Source organism: Patagioenas fasciata, chromosome 5 (assembly GCF_037038585.1).
Source record: "Patagioenas fasciata isolate bPatFas1 chromosome 5, bPatFas1.hap1, whole genome shotgun sequence".
NCBI classification, from domain to species: domain Eukaryota; kingdom Metazoa; phylum Chordata; class Aves; order Columbiformes; family Columbidae; genus Patagioenas; species Patagioenas fasciata.
The window spans coordinates 44,707,538-44,734,037 of NC_092524.1; the positions used below are offsets into that span (position 1 = coordinate 44,707,538).

General features: G+C 39.2%; 2 protein-coding genes and 1 long non-coding RNA gene across 8 annotated transcripts in view; 2 read left to right on the plus strand and 1 right to left on the minus strand.

Annotated features, from left to right (window-relative positions):
* SLC25A21 (solute carrier family 25 member 21) overlaps positions 1-19,039 on the minus strand; it is a 257,043-nt gene extending 238,004 nt beyond the window's left edge. Inside the window, exons 1-2 of one of the 3 annotated variants that reach the window (XM_071809406.1) lie at positions 18,796-18,865; positions 11,243-11,343 (exon numbers count right to left, since the gene is read on the minus strand). In XM_071809406.1, the coding sequence (XP_071665507.1) occupies positions 11,243-11,297 (55 nt within the window). In that variant the 5' untranslated portion in view covers positions 11,298-11,343; positions 18,796-18,865. Of the gene's footprint in view, positions 1-11,242; positions 11,344-18,795 lie in introns of all 3 variants that reach the window. The other 2 variants (XM_065839421.2, XM_071809405.1) reach the window with 2 other exon arrangements.
* LOC136102392 (uncharacterized) lies at positions 18,606-22,160 on the plus strand. Its single transcript, XR_011739386.1, has 4 exons — positions 18,606-18,820; positions 19,627-19,920; positions 20,262-20,408; positions 21,535-22,160. It is a non-coding gene; the product is annotated as an uncharacterized lncRNA (long non-coding RNA).
* Positions 22,161-23,048: 888 nt separating this feature from the next.
* The window catches only part of MIPOL1 (mirror-image polydactyly 1), a 195,728-nt gene continuing 192,276 nt past the window's right edge, over positions 23,049-26,500 (plus strand). For 3 of the 4 annotated variants that reach the window (XR_011739387.1, XM_071809409.1, XM_065840036.2), the window contains exon 1: positions 23,049-23,150. The gene's annotated coding sequence lies outside the window, so the exon portion shown is untranslated. Of the gene's footprint in view, positions 23,151-23,326; positions 23,702-26,500 lie in introns of those variants that run through there. The other variant, XM_071809410.1, reaches the window with a different exon arrangement.

Genomic DNA, 26,500 nt, shown 5'->3' on the forward strand with positions numbered 1-26,500 from the left:
ATTTGCTTTGTCTCCAAACAAGACAGCGGAGAAGCACAACACTGCCATCTCCACCTTAAATGCTGAAGTACAAGTATCACACACAAAAATATTACCAAACACAGCAAATAACAACATGTAAAGGCTTCTAAAACCTTACAAATGAAGAGAAATAATGATAAGCAGAAAAATTTAGTTTAACCAGCCAGAGGAGTGTACCAGAAAAACATCAAAAATCAAGAACCTCAAAGCCTAGAGGGGATAGAGCAAGTGAGCTGAAAATTCAAATTCCCCTCACATTTCCAGCCTCAGCCCCTGCCCTCAAGTGACCAGCATCAGAAATGAAGAGGACACACTTTAAACTGTTCCTGTGCCTTGGTTTACTTGGCAGTGTTCCAGATTAATACAAACCGTGACAGTTGTTCTAGTGATGGTTTATGTGCTGGGAAGCAGACAACCCGCAGTTCAACTGCCACAGCTGCAACTTGCTGTTTTTTCCGTACTTACAGTCAAGTGGGCTGTACTCTGACCAAAGTGCAATATGAAGCTCAAAATACATTCCCCAGATCCTAAATTCTATTTAGTATTAGTATATCTTCATCAGCATACCAGTAGTACAAAGTGTTTACCAAGCTATTCCTTAAAACCAGAGTGGAACCTTCCTTCTTAATCCTCACACAAAATCAAGTAAAGTGCTTTTTCCTGCTGTGAATTATTTGAATATGTATCTTCCTTTAATGGTGTTTGTTAAAGCTTCAGGTTACTTGAGAAGCAGATCCTATGAGGTAAAACATGGAAGGTGACAAACAGCTTCATTAGCTACTGCAATAGAGCAAGCAAATTAAATTGCTGATGGCTATTAAGCTTTGAGCAAAGTTTGGAAATGGAAGTGTTCTTGGCACTCACTGCAGCCTAATAAAACAAGCAAGGAATCCAACAAGCTAGCTGTTACCAGAACCATTACCTACTTTTTCTCCGCTGACTGAGAATTCCTGCCATCTCCCTCAGTTCAGGCAAATAAACTGACAGAAATCTAACCCTACCAAAAGCTATTATGTTTCTGTCACTTAAGCTCCTTGGATCACTTTCCTAAAAGGTGAGCATCGTTTCAGAGTTTGCTAAAACAATGATAACAGGCATAGGTAAAACTGCTTCTCTTTTTCATAGGTCAGTGAGGAATACTGCAACAGAAGAACACACCCAGAATTTGTTCAGCTTTCAACCCAGATAATGACAAAATCCACTGAGCTGAAAGCAACATGTAAAATGAGAAAAGCATTCTTGCAGATAACCTTTGGCTAAAGAAAGAAAAGGTGCTTGCACAAGCAGCTTTATCCCTACAAATAGAAAAAAAAATTGGAATATCAGAACAAAAAGCACTCTTTGCGGGTTTTAGTTTTACAAAGTGTTGGTATTGAATACGATAGCACCCAGGACTAACCCAATCAAAGAGCAGTTTGAACTGAAAACTTCCAGGAAATAAGTACAGCATACAGAAAGTTTATGCTTAATAAACAGGGAACTTTCTTCAAGGGAGAGCCTATACAGCTTGGGAATTTATTGCTTTAGGCATCATAATGAACAGAAGGAACTAAATGGATATAATTACTGGCTACAACAGATGGGGAAAGAAGCTCAGGGCCTTCGTTTAGTTACCTAGCTTGCAGATCTACATACAAGAGAAGAATTTTTGGAGGATATCACTGATGACAAATATTTTCCCCATCCACAGGTTTCGTACAATCAGGGTTCTGGCACAAACACACAGGAAAACAAAGCATACAATTGTAGACAATCAGTGCATCCTGCCATTTAGGCCCTGTTTGAGACAGAACATGTTTTAGAAAAATACCTCACTCACCTGATGTTCTACATACAAAGCACAACCAGAGTTTTAGAATAAGCTAGAGCTGCGGAGCAGAAGCAAAACAAAACAAATGAACCTTCCATTGAATGGAAATAGATCTGGAAAACACACTAACACTGTCAGACCACTGCCAACCTACATCCTTCAACAAATGAAGGAGAAACAAAAATGTGTGCTGGGCATTGAACAATGGAGGGGAACTTGTGCTCAATCCAGACCCCAAAGACAGAGTTCAGCCTCCAACTAGGAAGTCAAGGTGAAACAGCAATGCTGTTAGATGAACATAAATGGGCTCAGACAGAAGACTGCTTAGGTTTTACCTCACTTAATACAACAAACTCAGGAGAAGTCCGTCAAAACCTGGTTCTTACTCAGCAGCCTTGTTTCAAATAAGAAAATGTTTCCAGATTGGCCTTTTACCTAAGGGTTTGGGGTGCCTATGAAGCCAGGTCTGAAATACGGACAGTGTCAATGGGACTTTACAACATAACTTGGGGTAAGGAAAGTAAAATACTTACATTTGAGTTTGAGAATAAAAGTTGTAGAACAATTCCTCTCCTTCCCTGCAAAGGTTTGAATTTGTTGGATGGAAAACAGTTTTATACAAGCCTTCAGGTTTATCAGTTTTCCAAAACAGGTTGATGCTGCACTTCTCTGTGCCATACAGCTATTAACATTAAGCACAATACATCTGATCCAGGAGGACCAGACAACAGGTTGCATATTTTAGAAGTATTATACCAATTCAGAGCTGGCTAGATTTTTCAGCTCTGAGGTCTACAGCCTATTACAGAAATCCTTTTTTTCTACCGCATATGTAAACCAAGAATGTATACTATAAAATAAACAAAATTAATTAGCTATCACAAAAGCCATTTCTTACAAGAATTTTTTTAAATAATAGCAAATTTTCCAATATTTTAGCCTAATGTCCAAAAGCAGATGGGGATAAAAATTCACATCTTGTACAGGATTTCACAAAGTCGTAACTTAATAAATTGTCTGAAATTTGTGTTGTTTTTTTTTTTTTAACAGCATTTCTAATATAGTTAGAATCAGTAACTTACATGATATAGGATCTTTGGTGGCCATCTGGTCCAACCTGTTCTCAAAGATTGAACAGATTTGAAATTCATATGGACTAGTCAAGGTTCTGTCTAGTCCATTAGTTACTCTTTCTGGTTTTTATAACATTGTACAGAAGACTAAAGCTTTCAACTTACATATGAAGTATATACTGTTCATTCTTAATTGCTGTAACTAGTCTCCATTCCACAATAGTTGCAACAGAAGTAATTTTTTGTGATAAAGTTTATAATTTGGAATTTGGTATTTTTCAAGGTTATTTAAAAATAGTTAGCAAAGTAACATTTTTAACTGCCTTCATGCAAAGTGAATATTCTTTCTGTTTAAAAAATTTTCCTACAAGCAGCACATGACAATGATATTTTAAAATTTTTTCTTAAAATTAAGGCAAAAAATTTCCGCCAGTATGATTATAGCTTTTTACTTCAGTATGGTTTTTAATGAATTGGTGTATTTTCATCGACAAAAGCTTCCAAAGTCACTCAGACAGGAGCCCTTTACCAGCCTGTCTTACCAGATAGCTTACTTGACTAGTCCTCAGTCTATTCCTGCAGACTTCAGTGAGTTGTCATTAAAAATAAGATCTGTTTTATTGAAATACTTGATATATGCTTTGAGGTGCCCAGCTTTAAGACACTCAAAATAGAAAAAAATAATTTTCAAGTTATTTGCCTATATACATCAGGGGCATCAGCCTAGGTACTGCAATGCCTAGAAAGTTGCTGCCTGACTTCAGCTGTAGACTTCAGAGCACACAAGCCCACAGTCAGTGAAGTAAGCCAACAACAGGTCAGTTCTGTGTATGTACATACAGGGAGTATGTTGACATGTTGGACACCACAGGATACCTGATGCAGATCTAGTACAATTCAGAAGAGATTCAAGGAAAGAGTAATTTCCATTTATTTCAGTGGAATATCGGTACTGGTTAGTCTTGTGATTCAGGTATCTCCAGTTTCCCTAAAACTGAGGAATGACAGTTGCCCTGGAAGTACACTTGAAAAGTTAATGCATAAGGGCAAGAAAAAGCAGAACAGTTACACCTGAGAATGTCCCCAGCTTAAAAAATTAAACGTATTTTTAAAAATTTAAACCAGTTTTCAAAAGACTTGACTGACCATGAGGGCCACTGCATATACAACTACTCTTTCTCCTGTTGAATATGTACCACTGCACAAAATATGATTGCAAGAAAGAGAGCAGGAATGAACACACTTTGGTAGACTGGTGGAAAACAAACAAAAACACACAAACAAACAAAAAACAACACTTAGAAAAGAGAATTTTCTTGGTTCCTTGATTTCCTGAGCTACAAGCTAAGTCAAGGAGAGTCCCAGTTCTTTCACTCTTCTCATGAATATCCCAGATCTGTTACAAATTGTTCAATAAGACAGAGGCACCCAGTTTTTGCTTATGCAGAGTGCAGGCAGTCTATATCTCATCCGTAGTCAAAACTATTTATACTACAAACCTGAGTACTGAAAGGTTTACAAAACAATTAACAAACATATTTTATATGTTCAAGTTCTACAAACAGTTCAACCATCATACAAAATGTAACACAATGACTCGTTTCTCAGTCTGAATTTAATTTCCTAACCATAGAGTTTGCAGTCACAACAAAGACAAAGCTATCCCTAATTCCAATTACACTAAATAATGTTCCAGCCCTATAGATGTCCCTGAAAAAAAGGAGTTTATAGGATACTGACTCTTCTATCAAAGCTTTTCAATTCTTTGCAGGTTTTTCAATTAAGGTTCTAGGTGAAATTGGAGATTAATTAAAATGCAAGAAACAAAGATTAAGACTAAACACTAAAAAAAGTTTAATACTGAGGAGGTAATATTTTTGATACTACCTCTACTTGACCACAGTGTTTTTCCGTGTAGCACGCTACCCCCATTCAGTGTACAGAATGCACACAGCTCTGAGTAACAGAGTAACATTCAGTCTTCAGGGTCCCCTCTACTTCTTGAAAACACTTGGAAGATGTATAGATAAGGATATAAAGGACTATAGGCAGGGAGATGTTTTTATTTTTTAATAGATCACGATTAGGGCAGTTAAAACTCTCTCTTCCTCTTCCCTCCCATGATTATGTCCCTGCTTCTCTACAAGTTGCATAAAACATTCATAATATCCCAGTAAACATGTCTACCCTACTTGCAGGTTTCTATCCTTAGGCACCAGAGAGGTCTACACTGAAGTATACATTAATATAGAGAAAAAGGAAAAGGCTATCATATAATGAAAAGTAAGATCATACTACACGAGCATAAGAGTTACTGCGCAAGTTACTTCAGCTCAATTCCAAGCATTCACTCCAGGGTTGCAAGACTAAGCAAATAAATAGTTCAATTACAAGTTATGTATCAACTGATCAATATTCTTGCAACACTTTTAAAGAACATTTCTGATTGTAGAAAATATTCATGTGTAGACAGTATCTAATCACAACACTACAAACCTACTTTATCAACAAATTTTTGGAAGTTCATTCTACACTGCCCCTTCTCTTCATACCAACAATTTTTACAAGTGACATTTTTAGTGGATGTTTAAGGGTTATCTGCTCCAATTCCATAACTACTTTTTGCTTCTCAGAAGTCTTCAGACGATACTTGCATTCATATAAACTTTAGTTTAAAATAATTTTTCCCTAATTGTTTTCAAAAGCTACTTTTGCTTAGGGTTTATACATTTTTTTCTGTTTATTACTAACTGCCAAAAACATTTGAATTTCAGATAAGTACAATGTCACAGAAAAAAATATCAAAGTTCAATGTAAGGTATATTATACATTTCACAGATTTTACAGATTGATTTCATATGCATATACATATAAAAACAAGTGCCTTTTGTATACCACTTCAACAAGGAGGTACATTACTTTTAGTTAATGTATGATTAGCAGATGTCATCCTGTTTTTATGCAAAACAGTGTTAATTTCCATTCATTTTCAGAAGAATATTTTCCATTTATTTGATTCAGGAAGGAAAAACTTCAAATAACTTCTGCTTACAGTAAATGGGATCACATAGGTAACACATTCACTCACTAGGTTTTTATAAGATCTGTGCAAAACAGTTATTGACCCTGCCTAATATACACCTGTCTATCAACATTCACCTAATAGCAACAAGCCCTAGAAGAGCTACACAGAATGAAAGCTCCTTTCTCAGGAAGAGGATGAAATATCTTCCTTTCACTCCCTTTGTGAAGTAGAGATATGATCGTTATGCCAGTGTTGGCTCAATATCTACTCTCACGTGAAAGAAAAGGTTCCAAATACTGCAAAGCAGTTGAGTTGTTTGTTTGTTTGTTTTTCCAGGAGGGGGCTACTCCAGTTCTAACCCAGCAGACCTCAATGAGACTACTCAAAAATGCCACATCTGCTATCTCAACCTAACAGCACAAAACATATTTCCAGCTCTGCTAGCTACATCAACCTTCATATCACAAATGGGCACAGGGTATTTGCAGTCCAAGTGTCAAGCATCCAACTAGTGTTTTAGTGCAAACTTTGCATCAGCCTACAAAGAAATTATTATTCTGACAGTAAATTAGTAATCAGGAGAAAGATACTTAGCAGTAACAAGGATAGCTATACATCTATTAGTGCAACACTTCAATTACAATTACAAAAGGCAGAATTCCAGCAACTCAGTAACTTGTTTATATAACTAAATACATTAAAAGCCTACATGAACTTAAAAAGACTAAAGAGAATTATTTTTTTAATCCATCAATCACTACATTTTCAACAGGTCAATTTGGATAATTATGACTTGACGAAATATTGAAGACTTTCCAAAATGTTGTTCATTGTCACATACAAAACCATCACAGCCATCCACGCTATGACATTAACTGCAGCTTGAGAGAAACTATTACTTGTTCAAAACCAGAATGTAGTAAAAATACTAGCTACTGTTATGTCCAATAATGCAGTCTTGTACTGATACTACATTTTAAGTTTTACCACAATATTTAACAAGTTTTGGGGGAAGGTATAAATGACATGGTAAATTTGCTTTTGAATTCAGGGAACTTTTAAAGAAATCTGTTTCCCATTTAGCTCTCCAGTAAGAAACAATATTTTCGTTTGTAAACGTATCATTTCATAATCAGACATTTTGTGCTTTTGAGGGTCCCCTGAAATAAAATCTACTGAACTCTAAGAACTTATTTTAAAAATAAAGCAGTACCTTTTCAACATACATCTTTCAATACTTTCTGCACCCCTCCACAATCTAACATATAAGGAAAGATTTTAAGGAAAATTTAATCTAGTGTCCAAATATAACTTTACTTTAAGCATGAGGTCATCTAAACATCTGTCTCCAATATATCCCTAGGGGTTTAAATCAAAAGTCTGCTAAACATGTACAATCATTTTGAAAATAAATAACAGAACAAATTTAGTCTTGATTATGATTATCTTGCTTTTTTAAAAGGAAACATTTATTCTAATAAGAAAAGTCTGAACTAATTTAAACTTAATGGACATTAACTTAGAGTTTCATACTCTAAGACATTTCTTTCCATTTATTCTAGTCTCTAACAATATTCATTGTTTTATATTCGCAGAAAGCCCACATGCTTTCTTCCTTCCTTTTAGAAATGTCTTGTCAATATAGCTATATTCCCTATCATATTACAAAGTATAACTTTAGAGAAAGGAGAAAAGTTTGCTGACAAATCAGCAGAAAAGCTTGATTTTTTTTTCCTTTTTATCATCTAGGATAACCATCACCATACTTAACACTAAGGAAGAATATGCCATACAAAGCATATTCCATCTTAATACTAATTTTCTTCACTGCTTAGAAAAAAACACAGTAGAGGCTGTATTAAGCAAGGACTGCCTTGTTACCCACAGTTTTGCTATGTAAAATTTTTACTAACAAGTATAACAAATAAACGGCACTCAAGTTTCTTCTGCATAATTGAGCAGCCCCAATCCCATTGAGAATCTTAATCCCATTTGGGAGAAGCAAATGAAGCTTGCTTCCATACAACTGAGTATTTTCTTACAAGCCACACTGCTTTAGCTCTGTAACCACAAACTTGGAAATGTGTAAAGATCACGCTGACACTTGTCGGCATCTATAATAAGACCATTTTGAAAAACAAATCCTTCTAACAATCTATAAGCAGCCCAATGCTTTGTTTTCTACTCACAACCATGAGGTTAAGTTAAGCACGTGTATATACCATCCCATGGCAGGCAGCATTGCAAACAAACCTGTACAGAGCATATATATAATCAACCTAAAAAAGGCTGGTGTACCATCACCAACCTTGAGCATTCACAACCCTCACAGCTCAGATCCCAAATTCATCTAAAAGCAGAGAACTGTCTTTAAAGTTTATTCAGTTTTTAGGTTCTTCAAGCCCTTATAATTAATTTCAAGCTTTAATGCCACAACATTAACAATAATATTTTTTTAAACTCAAGTTTTAATCAAACTTTCAAGTTTTGAAACTAAATCACATAGCTCCACAAGCTGGAAGACACATCAAATATTGTACAATCCATAATAAAGAGTTAAATTTGTGTTCTCTATGTTTATGGTAGAACTTTTTTTTTTTTACCATGCCCTCATGTTTTACCAAGTTCAGCATGCCATCTGGAATCAACTGAAAAAATAAAGTTGAACAATATTTACTATATATTCAAAATATGTACTCATTTTGAAAATTAAGCCTCTAAATATTAAGAAGTGATGATAATGGAAAAATAAATAAAACTTAACTCTGCTGCAAGAATTAGCTCTAACAGGAAGTGCAATAAATAGCATAAATAATTTTACCAAACTGAAAATACTACGAAGGACTCATTTTGCTTTTGAGAGTGTTGCTCTTTGGGGACAACAGCTATACATCAAACTTCAGTGTAATAAAAATAGCAAAAAGCCCAAGAAACGAGGGTAACACCCTGAACTGGGAGATGATCCATTGACTAAAAGCTGAAAGATAACCCAGAAACTGTTTCCTGCCAAAAACTGCCACACTGAAAAGCATCCGGGGGGCTGGGGGGTGAGGGGAACAAAAAAAACCCCCACCACACACAACACACACTATGCCAACACTAAAGCAGCTGTTAGCAGTGTAGTTCAATAACTGAAAAGCAGACCTAAAGGCAAATTACTCCTGTGTTTCCTTTCCTGCTGCATGGGTGGGAATTTTCCAACTTTCTCACATATGACCATATTTTCTCATCAGAAATTCACTACTACAGATGACGAAATTCTTAGATGCTTCAGATGTTGGTGAAATTACGCCTAGTTGTAATGGGCTCGTAGGACAAGACACGCTGCAGGAGAAATGGCAGGTACTTGTCCTGCAACTATTTAGCTGTCAGCTTTCAACACAACCAAAGTAGTTGACCTGTACTACAGACTTTCAGTACAGAAACTACTATTTTATGACTGATGTATAACACTTGCACAAATTATAATTAGGCAGAGTGAGAGTTTCCAATTATATTAAAAAACCCTATTGATTTATTTTATGCATCAACAGGACCAGTGATTGTTTCCATAGGTAGCAAGTGCCAATCCATCCCCTAAGAGGAGCAAAAAAAAAAAAAAAATTACACATTTTCAACTGCAGTTGATGCAGAGCCGATTTAAAGCTTTCTCTAATCAAGGCACAGATGATACTTGAAAATACTTAGAAGCACACCTATAATGAACTATTGTCAGTTCTCTCAATTAATTGCAATACTAATTTTAAACACTTCCAAGTTCTAGGAGTCACAACAATATCTGAAAAGGTGGAGTTTTTCCTACTTGTCTTTAGTTCTTTTAGTACTTTTAATTCACACCAACCCTAATCATAATACTTAGGGCAGTCTGAGGAGTTTAGGTTAATACACTGATTTTTCAGGGAGAATTTTGACAGAGTTAATCCTGTAGTAACAGACGAGTTCTTCCAGTCTCAGTGGTATGATTTTGAGTGTCTCACACTGTTCTGCATTGAAATAGAAAAGTAACAAGCATAATGTTTACAAGCATAAGAAGAACATCCACAGTAATGTCAGACACTGAGCTACAGTTAAGGAAAAGTTTGTAATATCACTTAACAGGCAAAACACCCAGATTTTCTGCACAGAAATAACCAGAACCAGTTTTCTTTTTCCTTTCTAGAACACTGCCACAGAAACACATACATTGTAATTATAAGGCATGCTTTGTTTCTATACATTAGAATTTTTTATTGCATAACTAGCCCTTGTGTTATGAAAATTTAATACGTAATTGAACACTAACATCCATCACTAAGCACAACTGACAAAACAAACACTGTAAAGAAAAATTGTTCTTTACCCCAATAAAATCTTTGCTCTCTAAAGTGTATGAACTCCTCAGAACTGCCTCTGCAGAAAAAGTATTTTTTGCCTATAAACTTTACAACAGACATGCTCCAGTATTAATTATTTTGACTACCTATTTACTTTTACATGTATAATGCACACTATCCCATAATATTCTTTAACTTGGAAACCTGACAACATAATACTTAGTGTTTGTTCTGAAGAAGTACATTTCTTTAAGCTTTCATGCTTTGCTGCAGGTGTCATCCCTGCCAATACTTGAAAGAAGTGAACACAAGCTTCCAGCAGCCTGTAACACAGCCCATCTTCGCTTTGTTTACAGATGAGCATTGAGTTGGAAGAGATTTCTGCAATACTACATAAAATTCCTCAATCTGTGGAAGTCAGTAACTAGTTGCACATTGACTGCACTGGGCCAGAAGTTTATCCCAAGTTTTCTGATTTATGTGTAGTGTCTTAGCCCTAGCAATATCTTTTGACCTTTACCAATGATATATCACAGTTTACAACTTTTGTGGTCAGTTCAGGTGAAGTCAAATTCATTGTCATTGGTTTTGCAGTACATATATGAAATCAGCATTTATTGATCAATATTTGTTTTATATCTTTAAGCCTTGCTTTCACATATTGTCACCCAAAATGACACATGCTAATCTTCTTACCTACAACAGCTTCAATGTACATTTTTATTCATCTTCCACCCATATTTCACATCTTATTGTAGGATTACACTGCCATCTCGTGGGAAACAGAGCAAAGGAATACCAATAACTTCATTACTTAGTTTCCGAAGCTTCAGGTTGGTCATTTTGTCAGGATTTTTTTTTTTTTTAAGACTTATTTTTAAGACTTTATTTTTAAGACTTATAAGACTTATTATTTATTTAAGACTTATTAAGACTTTAGACCTTTCTCAAAACCCTCAGGCTCACTATATGTACAAAATCTTAAGGATAAGTGTCTTACCACACACCCATAGAGGATTCTGTGCATAGGAAGTTTTGTCCTCATTGGCTAACATGTCAGACTAAAACCTCAGCAAGCTGCTGTTTTCCCCATTGTTTCTCCTGGAACAAAGAATGGGACTGATGAGATTGCTGTGGGCTGTTCAAACCACCAGTGAGTATCAGAGCAAGGCAACACTAGCTTTGTTTGAAATTCAGCCCCAGGTTCAACAAGCAGTTTGTTATTGACAATTTCCAAACCCACAGACAAAAAAAAAAATATTCTTTTTGAGGTCCCAGTTTCTACAGAAAGTACTAAGCATACAACAGGTGTCATGACATCTTAAACATTATGAAAAGTCTTAGATAGTTTGGTTTTGTCACTGTTATACACACACGTAAGGATTACTTCTTCATATCTCAACTCTCATAAAAATTATTATATTTAAAAAGTATATCACTTGGAATGCATTTAAGAGTTCCAAATCGTTGTTCATAACTTGTTAGTACACTGCAATGACCTGCTGGAACAATATCAGTTCACCCTAAACACTACATATAGAGGTTTTTCCTTTGTTCCATTTAAATTAAAACTTTTGCAGAGAGAGTTTCTTCAAATTACTTAACTGTCTGAAAATTTATAGAAATTTTGCTAGCTGCCAGCTTTGCATATTCAGCACAGTATATGAAAGCCCATGAGGTTTTCATTGGTTTCCATCTTAAACAAGATTTTCTGAGGCAATTCCACAACACTTTTAATTAATGAAGATGTATATGAAGCTAACAGTTCAATCTTCCAGATTCAGGGGTGAAATTTTAGTATTAGACAGTAGAAAAGGGGAGGCTCAGATACTTAAAAATGCTACTTACGGAAGTAAAGTTTGAAATGCTCTAGTAGGTGGGAAGATACTCCTAATTTCCAGTGGGGAAAGTTCACAATGTAACAGCACCTGGTTCACAACATGGCATTCTGCATACCCTCAGCTAGCTGGTCACTGCACTGGTTTGCAGCATGGAAGTACCTTCTCATGTGATAAAAACTATGACTTTACTTGGGTTTTAAGTAACAAGGAGACAAAAGTCAGCAATTAAACCGTATTGACTTCAAAACTAGCATCAGTTTCTGTGACCTTCCCTAGTGGCTGTTCCTCATTCTCAGGGACACACCAAAGTCACAAACTGTCCTGAATACTGTATTCCCTCTCTGAGCTGTGTAATGATGAAAGCAATAGGGGTTGCATAGACTTTGCAGAAGTTTTTCACATTTTCTTGTCAGTGTGTTTAATAAAACACAGTGTGGGGAGATGGTTTTCTGAGCAGAAACAGAAATCTTTCTAAGTCTTAACTTCCTGACTGTTCCTATGTCCTCTGGATTCTTCAGAACATACTTGAGGAGGTTCAGGGTATCTGACATCTCAGCTTACAAACACTTAAAACCTTCTTTTGGTCTTCCCTTCATCAAAAGTTCTCCTCACCATATTGCCAATCAAACAACTCCCCTGTAAAGTTTCAAGTTCAACACCGGATAACACACTATCATTTTCTCTAGCCTAGCAGAGAAAACTGGCTTCGCTGGTAGGAGCAAGTGCATCCCCCCAGAATACTTTAACTTGTAGGATGTTTCCTTGAAACTAATACTATCTGACTGCTTTGCACACTTTGCTTTTTAACATGAACGGCATTTGTTAACATCTGAAATGCCAAATACAGGCAGTGAGAAATAATGAGCATGTACTGCAGTCTTAGATAATATTTTAGCCCTAAGAGACTTCCAGAAGGAGGTTTAAGCACTTGAAAATATTATGGTTTCAAGTCAAGATAGTTACAAGGTATAGCTAAGTATTTAGCTTGTTTAAATTACCTCTAAGCATTAAGAGATCATTTCAGTAACATGTGAATGCCAATTGCACAGCTTAAAAAAAAAAAAAGCAGCTAAGAAAACTTTAATTCCCAGAAAAATGTCAGCAAAATAAAACAAATTAAACACCTAGGGTGAAAAAAAGAAAACAGGATAATTAGATAAATTTCCTGCTGCTTAAAGTGCTTCCTGTACATCTGTCACACTCCCCAATCCTATTCATAGGGACCAAATAACCTAAGGTGCTTCACAGAACATGTTGGCAATCATCCCTTGTAATGACATTTGTCTGCCTAATGTCTATAGTGTTAGGAAGACCAAACACTTTTTATTACTGTATTTGCATCCTATAGACTTACTCCAATGATTTGCTTTTCTGCTTATAGATCTGGTTCAAAGGAGTTACTGCTACCTAGGATAATCAACTTTGTCTACTCCAGAAATGAAACACCTCTCAAAAGAAAAGGGTTGGACTTTCAAAAGAGCTTAAGAGAATTAGACTCCCAAATCCTATTAGATTTCAAGGCAGCTGGAAACCTAAGTCTTTAAAAAAGAACAAAAAAATGAAGTGAAGAAGTCCAAAGAGGCAGAAATCCTGCTGTTTCACAAAAATATGAAGAATGGGGAAAAAAGACTAGCTCTGGTTATTCATACAAAGAATTAAAAAAAAAAAAAAAAACAAAACCAAAACACAACAACAAGAACAGAAAAGACTTAATATTATTTTGACTTCCCCATATTCATTTCTCAATAAGAGAGGGCAAATAGTTCATGTTCATTTATTAAAATTAATTAGGAAATAAAACACGCTGAATTACAGGAGGAAAGTACTTATAGATAAGTTCAACAGCACAGATCTGAAAAAAGAAGACATTTTGTATTTATCACCTACTGTATACATTAAATTCTTCAAATTTTTAACTTCAAAATTAAAAACTATTACATGTTTTTAATCTGCAAGTGTTTGGAAGCAAGAGAGGTGAACACACAAATTAAATACAAATGAAATTATATCTATCTTACCTGTGGTTTTAGGTAGTTGTCTCCATCTGCAGCTTTTTGTTATTAAAAAAAAACAAGAACACACCTATACTAAGCAGCAGCAACCTAAAACCTTCAGGGTAACTATATTCAATCACTTCCCTTAACTCAGCCAAGTCATCTGAGCAACTGCTTATGATGACATTTGCACTTCATCATTTAAAGTGACTCAAGACTCATTACAAGGATACCTTGGCAAACCAACCTGGGTATCACACAAACTTTGCAGTATTCAATTCCTCTCTATGAGGAAAGAACTCTCCATTCACTTTGCATGCAACACTATTATTTTAATTTCTGTCTTTTCCATATAGTCAGACAAAAGGATTTTCTGATCCTTGTGAATCAGAGAAACAATTCTTCCTGTGAGTTGAACTCTGCATTGAATGGACTTCTCAAATAGACTTTTGAAGAATTGCTATGAATCTAAGGAAATCAATTAGAGATTCTCAAGTTGATATTTTCACAGTGGTTCTTAGAGTCTAGAGAGTTTGTTTTCTGTTTATTTTTTCTATAAATTCCACACATGCTTTAGTTTACTAATTAACCACTAGAGAAAACGAGCATGCCTGCTCCTTACCAAACTTACCAATGAAGTGTCCCAATTACATTTCAACCAGAGTCCTGTCCCTATTGTCATATACCCAGGCAAGCAAACCAAACCAACTATCTCCAATTATGCTATTAAACTTCATTCAGGAATCTGAAAGACAGGAGAAAAATGAATGCCAGCAGAAAAAAACATAAGCCGAGACTGAGTAACAATTTGTTCATGTTTACGATTGAGTTCACTCTCAAATTACAAGCCCCATGGAAGGAGACGCACCCCTTGCCACAGACACAAAACAGGCAGTTCAATGACACCAGAGAGCCATTCAAGTTTAACTTGGAAATGTCTCAGACAGCCAATGGTATGTTGGAATCTTTTTATTTTTATCTTTTTATTTACAGCACTGAATACTTCCATTTCTCCATCCTTCAGCATGCCAGTATCTTCCATTTTATCAGCTCTGTAGACTAGGGGTCATGCTTGTTTTCTTTCTTTATGCTTCCTAATTCCATGAACAAGTCCTGTCATCTTCCATAAAGCTTCAAAAATCCTTTTCTTCCTGTTCCGACAGCTTAGGCTTATCTCTAATCATTTTCCACTCGACCCAGCAGAACCACTTCTTATCAGATCCTTTAGCATCAGACATTCAGATGCTAAATAACCTCTCATTTTACTTTTGCAGACAATATTTCTGAACCTTCAATTACACCTATTCTGCTCTGCAGTTCATTCTCCAACAACCTCACTACATTCCTATCATTGTTTTGACAGTGACACCAACTTACAGCACCTTTCTTATGAACAGCATCATAGATTCCTTGTGCTTTACTGTGTGAGTTAAGGTGATCAGAACTTCTTAAAAATCTAAGCATTAGCTCACCTCAATGAATTTTTTTCAGTTTTCTTCTAAATACCAGGCTGCGGTACAGGTAGCAAAGCCAGGCTAGAATACCTGTGACATTCACATGAGGCCACTAAACATGACAAAGTACCTACAAGACCCCTATATTCTTCTGAAGAGGCAGACAAAAAGCAATATAGTGTCTAAAATGATGCTGGAAAACTAAGTTCAGGCAACCAAATCCCTCATTAGGATGAAATACTAAGTACACTCTCTACAACAAATGACCTCCGTCCTTTCCTTCCTGCTTCTACCTTTCCCATGTTGGATTCACACTTGCCTGAGAAATGTATCCTAACTGAAGACCTCAAAGGTACAGTCGTCTTCTTCTATCTTCTCTATAAATCACCAAGAAAAACACCATTGAGTTCTAAGCATCTATCAATCAAGTTTTCACATTTCATTAATTTCTCTCTCATACCTTAGAACTCCCACTTGAAGTCATAAGTTTACCAATCCCTCTGGTACAATTTTACTGTTGGGCAGAACTAGACACCAGTTGCTACTGGTTTATTTCAAAATCAATGAGTAGAAATTTCTATACAGGTTTAAGGCTAGTGATAGAGCTAAGGAACCTGCCTGCCAGGAGACTAAGCAAAAGGATACAAGCATCTGTTAACAGTATGTCTCTAGACTAGATTCAGGTTTCCCATGTTATACCTTAAAAATGTGTTAAGTACAGATCAGTTGTCTCCTGGAACTGAGAATACTTTCACCCTAACATTTATGCCTACCAGATCAACAAATAGCTTTCATGCTTTCTTTTCCTTATGCCAGCCTCAAGCACACTCATTTTCCAATTCTAATCCTTCTGTAAAGCTCTGTTTAAAAGACAACTGTCCCTCTGGTCTGTTAGCAAAACTGTCTGTACTTCAATGAACAAAGAGACCCTGTAAAGAAAACAGGCTACTGCCAAAGGAGGGGAAGATAATAAGTTTGATCAATCTGAATCGCTAAGGCACAGGCCCACTGTTATGGACAGATAAATCTGTTATCTTGTAAAACACCTCAGTATCCCTTCAGGTATGAATGGCCTTCAACAGGTTAGTAAGATTAAACGTTTTCTTTCTCTCCTAAGGACCATGGGGATTGGTACTGTGAAAAATGCAGTTGCGATTCGTGCTAAGATGTTTAATGTTTACAGATATAATGTTTACAAATGAGGCACGGACTCTGAACCTGGAAAAAGGAAAAAGGTGGTTAAGTTCTATGTAAAAAGTTATGAAACTTGTTTATGAAGTTATATTGATAGAGGGAACTAACATTTTAAGGGTTAAACAACTACATAATAAGGGCCTACTAACAAGCTAACATTTTAAGCCACATAATTAATATCTAGTTTAGAGCTGTATGTAACCAATTGTCCTAAAAAAGCAGAACTTCATCAAATGCCGAGATAAGAAGTTTTACAGCTCCAGCTGCAACCTTGAGGAGACAAGACAGCCAAGATTTACAGCAAAAAGGGGGTGTCAGTCTGGTTTCAGTCGGTTTGGCAGCTTGAGTTCCAGCCAGTTCCTCATAATGAGCCAAAGGTAAAAAGTTCACTGTGACGAAACTGAAGGAGCCTTCATCCAAAGACCCCTCCTCAAATTCACCAAGTGACACTGCGCAGGTGCAACAGGGGAGGGTCAAGGAGGTGAATATGTAAATGGTTATCTGAGAAAGGTTATGAATATGTATAGGCGCCCCTGAGGTCATTACGAATATGTAATACCTTACTGTATTTAAGCACACTTCTTTTCCTTAAAAGATGTGCGTGTTGGGCTGATTGAATCCCCCACGCACCCAGCGCTGTTTTGCTTATGCTCTAATGAACACATGTTTAAAGAATACAATTAAGGAATTGGATTAAACTTTGTTTATCCATAGAAAAAGCGTAAGTTATTTATTTCAGTACCAAGCAGAATCTAAAAAACCTTTAGGATTTCCAAGGTTGCAGGAGAGCTACATAAACACAGTCACACAATACACTGAAGGGCCAGGACAGCAGACCTCTCTACTTCTGCTGTGACATTTCCCTGTGTCAAAACAGAAAGCTGAAAACAGAGTCATGAGCATAAAAAGGAAGCTCTCAAATGCGTGTTGGTGGCAGGAATGTATAAAAGTGGATTTAGGAGCAGCAGGGGAATTAGAGGGAACAGAGCTCCAGCTTACATGCAGTGGCACAGCCACACAATACTCACCCACAGGAGAATTTCGCTTGTGCCAAAGCATTATGTAAGACACAGCAGTACTATCATGCAGCTTTCCTCCTCCAATTAAAATGTAACACAGCAAACAGAATTTTGACCCCAAAAGGGCTAAAGGACACTTAAAACCACACTACATAGTTGAAATGCTAACAGGATTCACATGTATACACTAAAAAAAGCAAGATATTGTCTAAATACTCCCTGCAAGGCAGGATGACATGAACATTTCAGATTGTTTCCAATTTAGGGAAAACAAACTGAAGAAATCAACTAGTAGTGTTTTCATTCCAAGGCAGATGTGGGTGGGTTTGACGTTTACAGTCAACTAATGGGATGAATTAGTAGCCTCGTCATTCCTAAAAGCATCGACAAACTTGAACACACATTTCCACTGTAGCCCTTCGTAGGTTTCTCTATAAGGCAGCAATGGAGAGTGGCACAGGGAGCGCCTTCGTGAAGGGGAACATTTTCTGTTGCACCACTAGCGGATTGCACAGGCTCATAGACAGCACACTTATAAAGTGTTGGTACCTAGCTCTTTCTCTGTTTCTTAAAAAATATTAAGTTCGATCTGTTTCTCATGTCCGAACAGTATATTTGTGTACCGTTTTCCATTTGTGCACTGGTTTCACCTCAAGCAAGAAAACACCAGCAGCCACCCACCAGAGAAGCTTCCGAGGGGACACCGACGGCTGTTACCGTTGAAGGGGGCCCGCCTGCCAGCCTTATCACCTGAGGGGCTGCAGGGTGTGTTTAAGGGAGATACACCGCAGACCAGCGAATGGGCCCCCTCACCCTTCCGGGGGGCCGAGCACCATTACGCAAGTTACCGCCCCGGCCCCACCGCTCCCACCCCCGGGACCCCCGAATCGCCTCTGGGGCCCGCCCGCACCGCCCGGCGTGGGAGGAGCCGCCATCGAGCCAGGCCATTCCCTGCCGCCGCTCCTGCGCTTGAGGAGAGCGGCGGGGGGGCGGCGGAACGCCGGCGGGGACGAGTAGACCTTCCCCGCCCCAGAGGAACGCGACTACTTACCTGCTGAGCCTCCAGCGACGACTTGGTGAGAGGCCTCCTGCAGAAAGCTGCCGGGCTGCCAAGCCATTCTCGGGCGGCGAGAGGAAGCTGGCGCCTGGAAAGCGACTGCCGAGACGAGACCGATTCCGCGCAGGGCGGGTGGGGAAGAGCTGGGGGGAGGCGGGAGCCGCGCTTATCTGTGGGGCGGGGGCCGCGGCAGGGCCGGGCGGGGCAGGCTGGGACCCCGCGTTAAAGGGAAACGCGCGATCGCGCAGCGGCCTTTAGTAGCCGGCGGACAGAGGTTGGCCCCGGACGGGGCCGAGCTCGCAGCTGGTGGTGATCGCAGCGGGTAAAGGACTCTCTGACTGCTTGCAGACGGGAAACCGGTAGCCTCTCTCTTTCGGGCAGAGTTGGGGTGGTTGGTGCTGTGATCACCCCTGCTGGGGTGGTTGGGCAAGGCTTTGGCGGCCCGTCACCTCCGCAGGCTTGTGCCGTTCACTCCTCGCTTCGGGGTGGTGCCATACAGCACGCACTTGCAGTCCTGCTCCCCACTACTGCTGGGACTCTGCTACCACCCGCAGATCCCCTGGTGCTCCGCTTCTAGGAAGTGGTGCGGTTTGGCTCACTGGCTGTCATTCTCAAGCATGTTGTTCTTTTAAAACTTTTAGACGTTGGTTCCAGCTCTTTGGTGTTCAAAGGACACACGGGTGTTTTGTCCTTTGGAGAGTGGCTATTGTATGTGTTGCACAGACCTATTGGCCCATTTTAGTAAATGAAACAGTGCCAAGGCATGGCCTCAGGCACCGGGATACAGTGCCATTGCTGACAGTCCCCAACATTGTTTTTGCCAAGGTCAAACCGTGCTTTTCCAGAAGACATCAGGGGACAACATGAGGGACAGCATGGGCTCATCCCCAGAGACAGCACCATTGAAGACAGTTCAACCGTATGGATGCAGAACATAGACGGACATTTATTCTCAGGGCCAGAGAATGGCCATAGATCCTTTATGTTTGCTAGTACACACATAATCTTTTTGACTTAAAGCCAGATTCAAAATGGCACTCAGGTTAATAAACTACAGCTTAAACACTTAATCAACAACTGAATACCTGAATTTTTCTATGGATATGGAGCGTGCAAAAGGTGGGAGCGAATGCAGTATTGCAGACAGTCTTTTCCCTGCTGCAACCCTGACACTGCTCTACTAGTCAAACTCCTGGGTTACCAAGAGAGCTGCAAAGACTTTTTCCTTGTCTCCATTACTTCTCCTCCCCCTAAATCTGAATAGTACTGTGGTTCCTCATACTCTTCTCTATTTCATCCTTTTGCATGTAGCCCACAGCCTCTAGTATTGCTGATTTTTCTTACCCCATTTATTAAAGATGATAGACTTAAGGAAATGGCTCTTGAATAAGATACTAGACTGTTTAACCAGTCACATGGATAATTCAATATTATTTCTTGTTTTTCTTTCTTGTTAACAGCCCTACAGTGTTAACACAGATGAGGATATTCATTTTGAATCAGAAATCCTTCATGTTATCTTCAAAGCAATTCTGAATCCCTTGTGTGATCTTGAGCATCTAGGTGGCTAGATTTTCTGGCACCTCTTCAAGAGAAGGAAAATAAAGGTAGTTTTTAAATCCTTGTTTCTTAACTTCTCTCCCTCGAAAGAAAGGGAGATTGCTGGTGCCTTACAAGGACAGCAGCTTATGCTAAACTCAAAGCACAAATAATTTGTAACTAGGTGCATTTATGTATTCCTGTAGCACAGCTACCAAAGGCAAGTGTTGGTACCTAGTTCTTTCTCTGTTTCTTAAGAAATATTAAGTTTGATCTGTTTCATATGTCTGAACAGTATATTTTTGCAGTTTTCCATGTCTGATAGGTATTTAATGGCAGTCTGCTATCTATATACATTTTCATTTGGTAAGAGAGAGTCTTCCAGATGTTCATTTAAAGCCTTTGAGGTAGTGACTTTAAGCTAAAATACTAGGCACAGTGAATTCTAGGTACACCCTAGGCGCTGTGCTAAAACCAGGAGTCCCTGACTGTAGGATGTAGCATAGCAGAGTTGAAGAGAATTCAAGCTGGTTTTCCTCACCCTCCAGTCCTGGAAAGGTACCTTTGGGATACAAGAGAAATCTGGGTTGGTTATAATAATACCATATCTTTTCTTCAAGGGAAATGAAAAAAATTGAAAAGAAACTCCATTGTGAACAAAAGCATACTTGACTGCTATGAAAGTGCAGGTGGAAATACTTAATGTAGATAGACAGGAAAAAATACATTCCAGCATTCTGATGGACAGAATTCACAAAGTCAGACTAAATCTAATAGTAAGTGGGTGGGGAAAAAAAAAAAAAAAACAACAGAAAAAATATATTTTATATTTTTATTAAAATGCCATGATTTATTTCATACAGGCAGAAAACTGTAGTCAGAGACAATTTGTTTCAGATAGTGTTGTGAAAGAGTTCTCAGATCACAGCTCTCCAGATTGGATGGGAGTTACTGTTAGACTGAGGGAGAGAACTTGGAAATGAATTAAGGAAAATAATGAAAACCTATCAAAAACAAGACTACCCTAATTTAACTGACCCCTCATTCACTGGGAAAGAACCTTTTTTTTTCTACCAACAAAACCTAATGATTTTTACATGCAGAATATTTTGAGAAGGAAGGATCCTTTAGCAGCCTACAAGTGGGTTTTGTGCATAAGGTTCTGAAATTACAGTGTTTTCATTCTCCTCACAGGCTTTTCTGGGAATAATTCGTCAAACCTTTCCAAACACAGTTTCCTGTTTTGAGAATGGATTGCAGGCGCCATGGTATTTGGAAGCCAAAGCTTTATAAAGTGTCTTTGAAAAAGTATTTTCATGAAGTCATAATACTGTTCTGATATGTTACTTTACAGAGTGCCTGCAAGTGTTTGGGGATAATTTAGCAACAACGTTGCTAACTGAATAAGGTTCCAAACTTGACATGTAGCCTTTAGTAATTTAGAACAACGATTAGAGAAAAACAATGTTTTTATTGCTACTGAAAAGTATGTAAACATAGAAAATATGTGGAGAAGTGTTAATAAAGTGTTAAGACTGAGACCATAGTTGCAAAAAAGGAATAATATTCACCTATAAAATTCAGTTCTATAATTCACATGCATCAGCAAATAAACAGTAACTTGAATTCTTTGATCTATGTAGGAGCAGAGAGGAGATTGTTGTGGGAATACAGAGTAACTCCCTTAAATTAATAAGCATTGAATGTGCTGACCTTTAAGTAATTAAAATCTCAACTTCAATGTTTCATTAACATTTGCATTAGATCCCTTGGTTTGGCTCTTTGAGACTGCTGCTCAATAAATATACCAGGATCATCAAGTCCATGGTGTCCTGTATCATCAAAAAGCAGATGCTGAAACATCACCACTTTTTTGTTCAAGAGATGCAGGTCTCCCTGCACAATGTTCCCTTTGATACAAATAGCAAATCTAGTATTAAGGTTGACTTGCTGCAGTAGTTCAACAGTAAAGCGAATTTGGAGTTCATCGGAAGGTGAAGAAAATGGTTGGTTTGATTTACTTTCTGCAGAAGGTGTCACCACAACAAAAAGATTTACATGAAGAAAAAAAAAATGCTCAGAGTGTATAATTTACATAGAGATATGTTTACAGAATAGCATAACACCTTCTTGAAAAAATGAACTCTGCTATTGTTAGGAAACTATTAAGTTTGTCTCATAGTATTCAAACCCCAAATCTATTCACCTCAACACAATTAAATTCTCCTGCTGGAACTATTTCCCGTATACTGCACATCTCTCATTCTCCATCCACCCCTCCCTACTGCCCCGCAAAGTGTGACCTTTCCACTGTGCAGGTTTCCTGAAGCACTTCTGGGCTTAATCCCATTTTCGCATGGCCTCTTCCCAAACCAGTACATGTGCACCACTACGTCATCCTCCTTAATTGCCCTGGCACGGTTTCTCTCTGCATCTGTGATCACCGCATCCCTTAGTAGGCAACACCATACCCGGCCAGTCTGGGCAGCGTGCCACTGCTAAGCCCCCAAAAAGGGCATAGCTTTTTCCTGCATGGGGAGAAACGGGCAGGGGAGACCCCCGCAAACCAGCCCCTCAGGTTCCCACAGCCCCCCGCTTGCCGTGCCCCCCAGCCGCGCTTGGTCCTGCACCGCCTACTCCCACCCGCAGGGCGGCGCCCCCTCCCGAGCCCCCGTCGGCTGGCCCCGCCCCGGGCTGCCGTACGCGTCCGCCTCTCCTCCCGTCCGGACCGCAGCGCCCGCCCGCTCCGGGGCTTTGTTGTAGAGGCGGTGGCGCCGCCCGCACGCCGGCAGCGGGGGAGGAGCGCGCAGGTAACGGACCGGCGGGGCGCTTCCCTCGGTGGCTGCCCCGCGGCGCTCGGGTTTGAGCTTGCCCCGTCTCCTGCGGGGGGGCCGGGCGGCAGCGCTTCACGGCGAGGCGGCTGTTGGTAGGGGCCGCTCTGCCTTCGGCACCTCCCCACGGGCAAGCGGCCCTGCCCGGCCTCTTCACTTCCCCCGCCTCTGGGGCCTGGCCGCCGCCTCCCGGCATGCGCTGCCGCCGGGCTCTTCCTCCACGTACCGGCTGCGTGGGCCGGGGCAGCCCCCCGAGCAGCCTCTTGTCTGTGTTACCCTAACTCCCCCTGCCCGGCGGGCTCTCTCGACCTGCAGCCCGCTCTGCAGCTGGAGAGACGGGAAAGCGAATTGCCCGGGCGGGAATGAGCGGTTTGGAGTTTAGAGGCTCTGAGCCCCGCGGGGAGGGCAGGGACAGACGGGCTGCCGCCTCCCGGGAGGGAGGGCAGCGCCGGGAACGGCGGCTTGGAGAACCGGAGGTGAAACGTGTCCCCAGCAAATTTAGGCGGTCGGTGCTGGTTCTTTGGTGTCAGGTGAGAACAAGCTGTGGAGGGTACCCAGAATAGTAGTAATACGTTAAAAAACAAGCAAACAAACCTCATGACAAAATAGACCACACAAAAAAACCCTGCCAAAATCACATTTGCAATCTGTGGTATCTTTGAACATTTATGACTTTAAAAAAGTTCCTTGTGAATTTCCAATCAGTTGTATACCTCAGCTCTTAATGTAATGTAAGTTCCATAATAATCTGCATTCTTGGTGGTGTTGTGAGGGTCTGTTTCATTTGAGGAAAAAGGCTATGGCTTCTCAGTGTGAGGAGTTTGAAGGAAAAACATGCAGTATGTGGACACAGAGGCCTGAGACAGCACACACTTCAGTGTTTATCCCTGAAACAACTGGGTCTAGGTACAATTTCAAGGGGTTGAGGTGGTTCAAACTGGGTATTGTGGCAGTTTGCTGACCCTGAGTTTAGCAATTCAGAGTGTCCTGCAGTGCTGGAGTGTGGTTTGTTTTTTTTTTTATTATAAATACTTCAGCAAGTTGTAACTACCGTTGGAACAGCTGTAAGTTGCTGTGGTTTAATCATGGAAGAAAAACCAGTTAACCACAGAGATGTGCTTCTGGCTCAGCAGGTTTCAGGGCTGCAAATTCTGGAGGTTGTGGGACCTGTGTGTATTTGGGAAACATGGTGATGTGCTTGCCTTCTTGTACCTGTCCTTGAGCATCTGTTCTTGGCCACTGTTTTGCTCTGGGAATATGCAACTCCCATTCCACCTGAAAACACCTGTTTTGAATTATTTGCTTATTTAAATATACTGTGGCACTAAAATATTTTTCTGATGTTTAGAGACAGTTAAAACTAAGTTATAACAGTTAAAGTAAACATGCTCTGTTGTGTGGTAGTTCTGTTATTATTTTGCTTTTGTTTAGGTATGCAAAATGTTGTTATTCATAACAAGGTCCTTCCGCTGTGTGAGACTGAGCTGTGTACACCAGTAAGGTACCACTGGCATGTTGGCTGTGAGCCTTTCTGACGCAGTCCAGGGATCAGCACTGATATTGGGCTCTTGAAAGTGATGAACTTGTCTTGCTTTTTCCAGCTAAGGAGAAGCTACTGCAGTTCTAGTTGCAATAGGGAAAGCAAAGAGAGAGTCTGGGAGGTAACATCATGTACAGGATCTGAGAATGCAGAGACAGCTGCTGCTGCAAGTTTTAGGGCAAGGAGATGGCACTGGGAAGCTATCCGGTCACTGCTGTGTCTGAACACTGGGAGTGACAGCATTATCAGGGAGGTTATAGCCCTCCTATGACTTGGTGAATCTGCCTGTGGAGAAGACATAAAGTATCTGAATATCTGTTTTCACTCCTGGCCGTTTCTTCACTAGTATTGGATGTTTTTTCTAGTTTACTTCTAAATACCTAGACTGATAAGGCTAAACTCAAACTAGTAAATCTTGTAGTCAGGAAGATTGTGTATTTTCTTTGATTTAATAAATGATTCCTTGTTGTAGACATTTGTGTATACCCATTTTGTAGTTATTACAGGCTTTCATATAGTGATATTACAATTTCTTTGTAGCCTGATTCTCATTACAGTTTGTAATGAGGACTACTCTGTCCCATAGTAGTGAGTAGCAAATTCTCCTGTTTTCATGTAATAACTATTTAGACTTCTTTGTTCTTGTTTTGTTTCTGGATTCGCCTAGTTTCCCTTTTAATTATTAGTTTGCCCGTTCTGGAGAAGGAAATGTTACTTTCATTCTTTGCATTCTGTTATTCTATATGTCTGCTTGTGAGAAGTCATTTGTAGATCATGCTAAGTTAGAAATGCACTATTATGATGCTAACTTCTTTTCTTGATTACCAAGAAGCAAAATGATTGTGTCAGGCTTCCTACTTCTCTCACAGTGAGGCAAACCCAACATGTTGTATTTCTGGCAGTAATGGGTGTACAGTGCTGATACCCCATGGTCCAGATCTAGCTTTTTGCAGTATGAGGGGGGTTAGTTTTTGAAGGTGCCTGGGTTAATAAAAATGTAAGGAAGTTTTCAGAGCTTGCTGGAAGGATTTAGAAGAGAAGGAAAAATATGTCTTTGATTCTTTGTGGAAAGAATCATTAAATTATGAACTCATCACTAGACCTGAAAGCAAGAAGATAACCTGTGAGCTGAGGGTGAAGGGAGAGAGTAGGTGCTGCATGTTAACAGCAGCATGCAGGTAGTGAAATGTTTTTGAAGTTTGAATTGCTGATCTGACTTGGTGTTCACTTTAGGACATATCTTCCAAATCTACGCAGAAGATTCTTTTCACTTTTACATATATTGTCCTATATGGGCGATAGATGTTTTGAAATTTACTGGAAACACAACCAGACAACCCATTCCAGCTGCAGTCTGTTAGCTGATTTCACTACAGGGTGATGTTGCAACTGACAAATACTCCTGAAAGTATGATTTCTGGCTTTTGCATTTTCCTTTCAAAGGAAAATAATTTTAAAGGCATAATAATAAAAGTGTGGAACCCTTATTTGCAGAGCAGATAGAGCTGTGGAAAGAAGCAGTGTGTATGCTCATTTGATAAGATGAATCTCTGTTGCTTTGATCCAACAATTTTCTAAGTGATAGGACAGTTTGCATGCTCACTGCTAGCTTCATGAGCCATGGTACAGAAACTATAACAGCAGGCTTCTGTTTCTGGTGGTGGTTCCTGATGTGAACTTTTTTCTGTTCAGGACAGGTCAAAAACAAGGTAAAACGGAAACGGACAGTTTCTGCAGAGTGTAGGCCTTTGATAAATTAGAGAATATTATATATTAGAATTTTGAAAAT